Genomic DNA, 7,638 nt, shown 5'->3' on the forward strand with positions numbered 1-7,638 from the left:
TGGTTCCCCGAGAAGGGGAACGAGAGACTGCGTCGGCCCGCCGCACCTCTCTCCCCGCCTGAAGCGCCTGCTTCATAGTTTAAGCTAATGATGACTGTGTACAGGTGTGCTTTATACTCCTCCGGTTATTCCGTCACACCTTACCGTTCTAGCAACAAGCCAATAGGATTGGAGTGATTTCATTCACGTTCAGACCTGCTTCGCCTAGAGGCGTTCCCATAGTGTCGTAACCGACGCAGTCTCTCGTTCCCCTTCTCGGGGAACCAGGGTTACATACGTAACCCGAGACGTTTTATACACCCAAAGAACTGCTATAAAAACCAGACCAGGCGTTTAATGGAGACCTGCGTTTATTTGTCAAAATGTGTTCCCACACCAGGCCAGTAAACGGGGTAGGCGGGAAGTTTAAATGTGCCTATGAGTTGGTGTTCAACATATTTTGCATATTATAAGTAATTAGTATGTTTTATTATTAAACAAACATATATTTGCATGCTATATGTAAATCAGTATATTCATATAATTATGTTAGTAGCCTATATTCATACAATCGTTATACTATATTGAAAAATAGAAAGTGTGCCACAAAGTGTGACTGTGGCTGGGCAAAGGCCTACTAGGAAGGGAAGCCCTGGGGAATTCCCTCTCTCCCCCACTGCCAGCGAGTCTGGGGTTAATAAGAACATGCTGAGGTCAGCAAGCGGAGAGGTCTGATGCAGTGATGTAACCATTGTTGGAGCGGCTCACAAAACTGAAGATGCTCTTAGGGGAATTGGTCGAGAGAAGGTCAGTCATAGGGTCAAAACAACTGAAGTGGGTGATTAACGACTCAAGTTGGGCTGTAAATATGGACAGTCTTGAAAGGAATCATAAGGAGAAATTGGGGAAAGTGAGGGGCCCAAGAAGAACACACACAAAAGGTAAGAGGAAAAGGTCAGAAGGTAAATACATAAATTAAATTGAAGCAGAAAGACACGTGCCAGGGGGACAGTAGAGAAGGGAGTGTATAAAAGTCAAGCCACAGCCACCTCAGATTCAGTTCTGCATGTTTGGACCTGTTTGATGCGAGCTCACCTGTTACGGGTTGAAGAATAAAGACCATCTACAGAACCGAAACTTTGTTTGTTTCCTGTGCCTTTTTTGGGTTTACCATGCTGCATTCAACAAACTGTCTTTAAAACAAAAAATTTTACACCCTACACTATTAATGCAGTAAAAACGTATAAGAGTTTTGGAATTCAGTTCAAGACCAAGTAGACTTTGACTAAGGTCCTGAACAGAGCAGCATTGGTGACAGAAAAATAGTAAACCAAATTTAATTCATGTGAATTGTTGATTTTTCATTTAGCCTTGATGTCATATTTTAGTTGCCTAGCTTGATTAGAATAATGTTTATTACAATAATGTTTAGGATGTTTACTGAAAGATGCAGTGAACTTTAGGGTGCAGTCTTGTTGCTCAGCCTTGTTGCTCCCGGGCTGCGGCCTTCACATTTTTGTAAGGAACACACACACTGCAAAGGCACATACACCCGGCCAGTCGAGCAGTGAGGCTAATTGGCCGAAGGGGAAGTTAGAGTGAACACCATGAATGTTAGATTCTTACATAAAGTTGATAGCACCTGGGTCCAGGCTATAGTAAGAATTATAACCATATGAGGGCCGGGCGAGGAGGGCCTAATAAGTGTAGAAGACTAGATTTATAAATACAAAGGGGCCCTTGCGAGAAGACTCAAGATCATGTGATACAGCACACAGCACACTCACATGGAAAACATGTGTTAATGTTGATTGTTTTATGCATATACAATGTTTTTCTAATATCAAGATCTTATTTCTGATGTCACATTTCAGTCTTATTTCTTTGGATGTGTATTTTGTCACAAGTGCTGTAGGCTAGAATACACTATTGTTTTAATATTGAATATATGTGGAGGTGGAGGTGGGTCTGACTCTAAGACCTACAAAATGAGGAGGAGCGAGACAGGATATATATTATATAATGTAACAGAGTTTGAGGACCCCGCTCCTGGGACGAGCTCTGATACACATGTATTTGATGTATTTGATTTATCTGTTTGATATTATCACTAAACTTGAGTTGGTTTGAATTTTACTGGAGTCATTGTCTCAGTGAAGATTACCATTACAACTAAAGGACTACAATTCATCTAAATCTAAGTTACAGTTACGTCCAAGAGTATAAAGTGTGAGAATGAGGGCCAGTTAGGCCTCTGACGGTTTTTCGATGGAACGTTTTAACCCAATTTGCGTCGATGACCAATAGCTAACTATCTTAGCCGGTGACTTAATCTTACTAGATGCCACCAACTCTGCACGGTTTCCTGGATGCAGTGATTGCCAGCTCTCTATTAGGACAACTCCTCTGTTGACATCATTACAGCTTTACAACCTTATGCAGGTAATGTAGCAAACGTGATAGCTAGTTTGCTTCTGGTTGTGCCTATAATTCTAACAACAACCAAAAACAGAATATGTCAAGTGTAATACTTACTTCAAGAAGTTGTTGAGCTTTGTGTTGTCATGGTTAGGTATTTTATCATTGACACATCTCATGATGTTTATCACTTCAGACAGTATGATATTTTCTGTCAGAGTAAAAATAAAGAACTATTCAGCAGGAACCATGAACCAGCTATCCAGTAAACAGCAATGCACAATGAGGCACTTCCTCTGCCAAGTCAATTTAGGTAAATCATCAGGCTTTAACACATGATAAAAAGGCTGGTTTAAAATCACCCAGTTAAAGTTATTACCAGATGCTATGAATTGCTGCTCTGGATACCTACAGCTTAATATACATTAATGGAATATTTTACATGCATGTTCTGATAAGACTTTAACACTGGACAATGAATTAGAAAGTATTTTTTGTGGTCAAGAAAGAAACAGACATTTGCTATACAAGGAAAACTGTCATTACATAAAAGTTTTAACCCTACACGTTGTAATTATTGTAATATAAATACCTGAGTATGTTCCAAAGTCATTTCGTCTTTTTCTCGTTGGTGATTGCCATTTGCTGGACTTGCCCTGAGGATCTAACTTTCTCTTTCCTTAATGTATTTTGTTTTCAAATAAAAAGAAGCCAAAAGAATGTTTGTCACAATATTAATATGTGTTCTCATAATACTCATTTAGTTAATATTGTGTATCTCACCTTTATTACTTTTGTCACTGGTGGATTGCCAAACCTGGGGATGAACATGAATATTTGACCAGAGTTTGACAATTCTTTACAATTCACTCAACAATATTTGCATTTATCTTCTTATCCACCCTGGCAAACCCTGGGAGTGTGAGTTGTGGAGTCCATAATCACATTCAGCATCCCTTTTTCCTCAGTCAAAGAAGACTTTGTCTCAGGACACTTTTGTGCCTCAAATTCATAATAATGAAGGACAAAGGCACGTTCACTGATTATATGCCTGTGAAATTCAATGTGACTCTTACCTGAACAAAATCAGCTGATTGTTCTTCTGCCTGGTTACACTGTAGATAAAAGTAATGCTCCCAGTGCAAGGCCGTGTGAGCAGACACTAAAAATAAAATCTGCATGATTGTAATAAATGCCTTGTTTTTAATTGTATAAAACTGTATTAACTTACTTGAGCAGAAGAATCAACTGTTTCCTGATTGATTGTGTTTTGTTCTTTCTAGTGGCAAAGGAAAATAGTTATTCATAATAATTAAAATTAATAATTATCTATCTGTAGGCGTCATCAAAACGTGTTGATGCTCCTGTAAATGATAAATGCATCTGCACTTTTATGAGACCACATATTTAGGAGACCAAATATAGTATTTGTGTAAATCATTTTCACAGTGCAGAACATTACCTTTAACAACTTGATTCTGTTCTTGAATTTTGCCCTTGGTCCCAACTTTGTGAACAGATTATCAATTTCTTGATCACAAAGACAGTAAAGACTTTCCTCATCAAAGCTTTCTTCTGTAATTAAAAAAAAAATCAGTTGAATGTTAGTCATGCAAAACTGAGAATTATTTTCTAAATTACTGCGGAAAAACTCCTTTAATAAGGAGTGAAATATGTGTGGGCTCAGCTGTTAATTTTACTATTTATTAAGAGCATTACAGCCTCACAGAGCTCATAGCATGACTGTATGAGCTCACTGCATATCAATTGTCTATTTGAACTGTTTGTCACTTTTCAGTCTTGTCTTCTTGTCTTTCTATGCCTGTCAACAACATGTCATTATTGTACTGCAGAAAAATGCTTTTTATGTCTGTATTACAGATTTCTCAATTGCTTAAACGCTATAACCAGGCTTTTTAACTCCATTTTTCAAAAGGCACACCCTTTTCCCTAAACTCTACACACAAATCCCTTCATTTCTATTAGCACACAACTACCCAGGTGGAAACACAAGGAGTCATAATTGATAACACACCAATCAGAACCTTCAAGAGATGGTCCGAGTCACTTTCTCTTATACACCTCTAACCCCAACCTCTAACATGCACTTCCTGTGCTCTTCTTCTTCTATCTTCTTACAGTTATATTATATTGTTTGCACTATTTTGTAAACTCTTACTTCTTTCCCTAGGTATTTACCCCAATGATGTGATATGTGCCAATAGCGCTTACTAGTATTTATTACTGCTCTTACTAGTGTCTATTGTCACTTGTAGATCTCTTGCTGTATTGATGCTTTGTTGATGCTTGATTCCTCAAATGTGAGTCGATCGCTTTGGTTAAAAGCGAAATGAGTAAATGTAGATAGATGTAAATGTAATGTGAAGGAATAGATTGAGGACAACTGAGAGAAGGGAGAGCAGTACGGAGAGGAGGAAGAGGTAAAGGAAGAGAAACAGTAGGAGTTGGAGGAGGAGTAGGAAGAGGGAGAAGAGGAAGAGGTGGAGAATAAGAATCTCTGGCCTGTCCCAGACCAAAGATAGGATGCTGCGGCAGATTAAAAATTTTTTTTGTTGTGTGGTGTGTTGTACTGTATTGTACACTAAGGATTAAAAATGTGAAATGTATAAATTTTTTGTTACTTTTGTGCTCATCATGTGAAGAGGTTTTTGAAGGGGAGAACCCGAAGCACCATCACTTATAAACTGTTTTTGTTTTGATTTGAATTTATCTCACCAGAGTGTAATACTGCGTTGTAGTGTGTGTGTTTTTGAGGATTTGTGTGTCATGTCTGAGGACTGAATGGAGAGCTTCATTTTGACATGAAAATTGTATGTTTGGGGAGGTGCGTGAGATGTTATGGATTTGTGTTTCGAGAAAAGGCGTAATTACAAGAAATATGTTTAAGCAAATGAGAAAAACTGTAATAGATGCTTAGATGTTTCAGTATTGGTAGGTAATTCCAGTATGGTGTAATACCTGTGCCCAACAAAGAAGCTTGGTAATACTTTACCTTCAAATCTTTCTATCCACGCACTTAGACCCCATTCAGTTAATTTTCTCTGAACAAAATCATCCATGACCAAGAACCAAAAACAGCAACTGGAAGGTAACCAAAACATGCCAAGAGGGACAAGTTATTTCAATTTAAACAATTTTGTGGGATGTTCAAAGGCCATTTTCCAACATCTGTTCTGACATTTGGTATCTAGTGACTTACATAGGCTACTCCTGTAGATTGAAAAAATCTTTACGGTATATTTAGTTTAGCAGATTCATTAACTTGTAGTTTTAGAAAATTAATCAACAAGATTAAGCAAAGGGCACTATTAATTATTGCCACTTTAATAATGTGGTTCATAGATAGGAAGGTTATTGAAAAGGTATTTCATAAAAATGCTATTTTCCATTTCCATGTATTTAAAAATAGCTTTTATTGAAGTTTAATTATGTAATTTTATCACAAATAATAAGCCTTGTTGAACTGAATATCATATTAAATTATATCTTCCTTTTTTGGTATTGTCATAAAAGAAAGAAATGGGATTAAGCTTTACAGACATTGTGGATTCATTCAGGTTGGTTTAGAGTGTGATTTTGCTCTGTAGTTTGGCTTGCATACAAGCACACAATAAATACTGTGTTTAAACATGGCAAATATAATAAATAACATCAAATAATTTAGTTTAGGATAAGCCTTGGTGCTTGACCTGTTAGACTACCACTGACCTCAGAATCAGCTGCCATGCCAATCACCTGCTTTTCTCTCTCCTAAAATATCTTCCAAAATCAATCTAGTCAATGAATTGAGTCAATCTTCCTTCCCCTTTCACCTGTCTGTCTCTATATATCTATATACAGAGAGAGAGATAGATACAAGGCTGCTTGCTGTAGACAGGAATTACAGTATGAAAGCAATCACCATTACATTTAATATTACATATTAATTTAGCTGACGCTTTTATCCAAAGTGACTTACAATTGCTATATATGTAAGAGCTCAGGGACATATTGGTAGATGGGTCACAGTGGGGAATAGAACCTGGATCTCTCACACACAAGGCATGTGTCTTATCCATTGCGCCATCACACACACCAAATCAGTAAAGTTGTGGGCCAGCCAGCAAAATAATGGAACTCATAATAAGTATCAAATCTATAAAGCTCAAGTTGAAGGCTAATGCAACATATTTCTGCTTGACTGTGACAGGAGATGTGCTTGTTTGTCATATGGATTTTGTCATGTGGTAGTCTACTGTCTAATGCAACTTCTCATGTATGTATTTTATCATCGGATAATGCTTGTGTTTTAATATTATGCAGTCCTTTGTGCTGTATCAATCAGCATGAACACTAGAGGGCAGTAGAAGTCAATGACAGTGTTGCACAATTATCCCTACACATACATACATATTTATATTGTGCTCCTTGTGTGCAATTATGATGTGAAAACCAGTAAAGGACTGTGGAAGTGAAAACCCTAACCCGATTTTTGACACATTAAAAACAGCTTAACATATGGACACAGCTTTTTTAAACACTCATTACAGTGTTGAGTGAAAACACTACTAATCCTAACTCTACTGTAATTGACACATTGTGGTTTGTTGAACGTGGGACTTGTCATTTTTGAACCAGAGATGGATACACAATATCAGCACCACCCACCCAACACACACCGCAGATGCCACTTAGGAATGGAGAGAGAGCCCTGATAACTAGTTAATTTCCATAGTAGGTACTAGCCTTAACCGTTAGTATCAAATACATAACTCCAGGTTTAAAAAGGTTCCTTAGAAAACCCCATTTTTCTTGTTGTCTGTAATGAGGTATGTAGGTGTAAGCAGTACGGATGTGCCCTTACCTTGCACAAGGAGAGGGAAGAGAGGAAAAAACAATCTTTGAGGTTCTCTCTTCAAAGTGTTATTTATTGAAGTACAAATCAGCAAAAAAGGTTATACAAAAGAAAAAGGAAAGCGTGGTCCCCTTCTTATTTTTATTCTCTCCTTTTTTCTTCACTTTTTTCATCTATCGCAAAAAAAAATAAAACTGCAACTTATATATGCAGACAGGATGTGACATATATCTCATTATCCATGTTTGCTGGGATTGGTTGATCTCTAATGTTCATGCCGACAAGGCTGATCAGTCACCCTGTAATTGGTCTGTTATCGATATCACACTAAATATGGTAAACATGAACACAAACGAAATCTGCCCGCCTATTTCTGCAAATGCATT

At 37.5% G+C, this 7,638-nt stretch overlaps 1 protein-coding gene across 1 annotated transcript in view; it reads right to left on the bottom strand.

The window, feature by feature from the left end:
* Positions 1 to 5,477, bottom strand: part of LOC123959249 (nuclear GTPase SLIP-GC-like) — a 33,343-nt gene extending 27,866 nt beyond the window's left edge. The window contains exons 1-5 of the mRNA XM_046033202.1: positions 5,411 to 5,477; positions 3,860 to 3,972; positions 3,181 to 3,214; positions 2,990 to 3,076; positions 2,515 to 2,608 (exon numbers count right to left, since the gene is read on the bottom strand). Coding sequence (XP_045889158.1) covers positions 2,515 to 2,608; positions 2,990 to 3,076; positions 3,181 to 3,214; positions 3,860 to 3,972; positions 5,411 to 5,477 — 395 coding nt within the window. The remainder of the gene's footprint in view (positions 1 to 2,514; positions 2,609 to 2,989; positions 3,077 to 3,180; positions 3,215 to 3,859; positions 3,973 to 5,410) is intronic.
* Between the last annotated feature and the right edge of the window lie 2,161 nt (positions 5,478 to 7,638).

This window comes from Micropterus dolomieu, linkage group LG02, assembly GCF_021292245.1.
Source record: "Micropterus dolomieu isolate WLL.071019.BEF.003 ecotype Adirondacks linkage group LG02, ASM2129224v1, whole genome shotgun sequence".
Lineage (NCBI taxonomy): Eukaryota > Metazoa > Chordata > Actinopteri > Centrarchiformes > Centrarchidae > Micropterus > Micropterus dolomieu.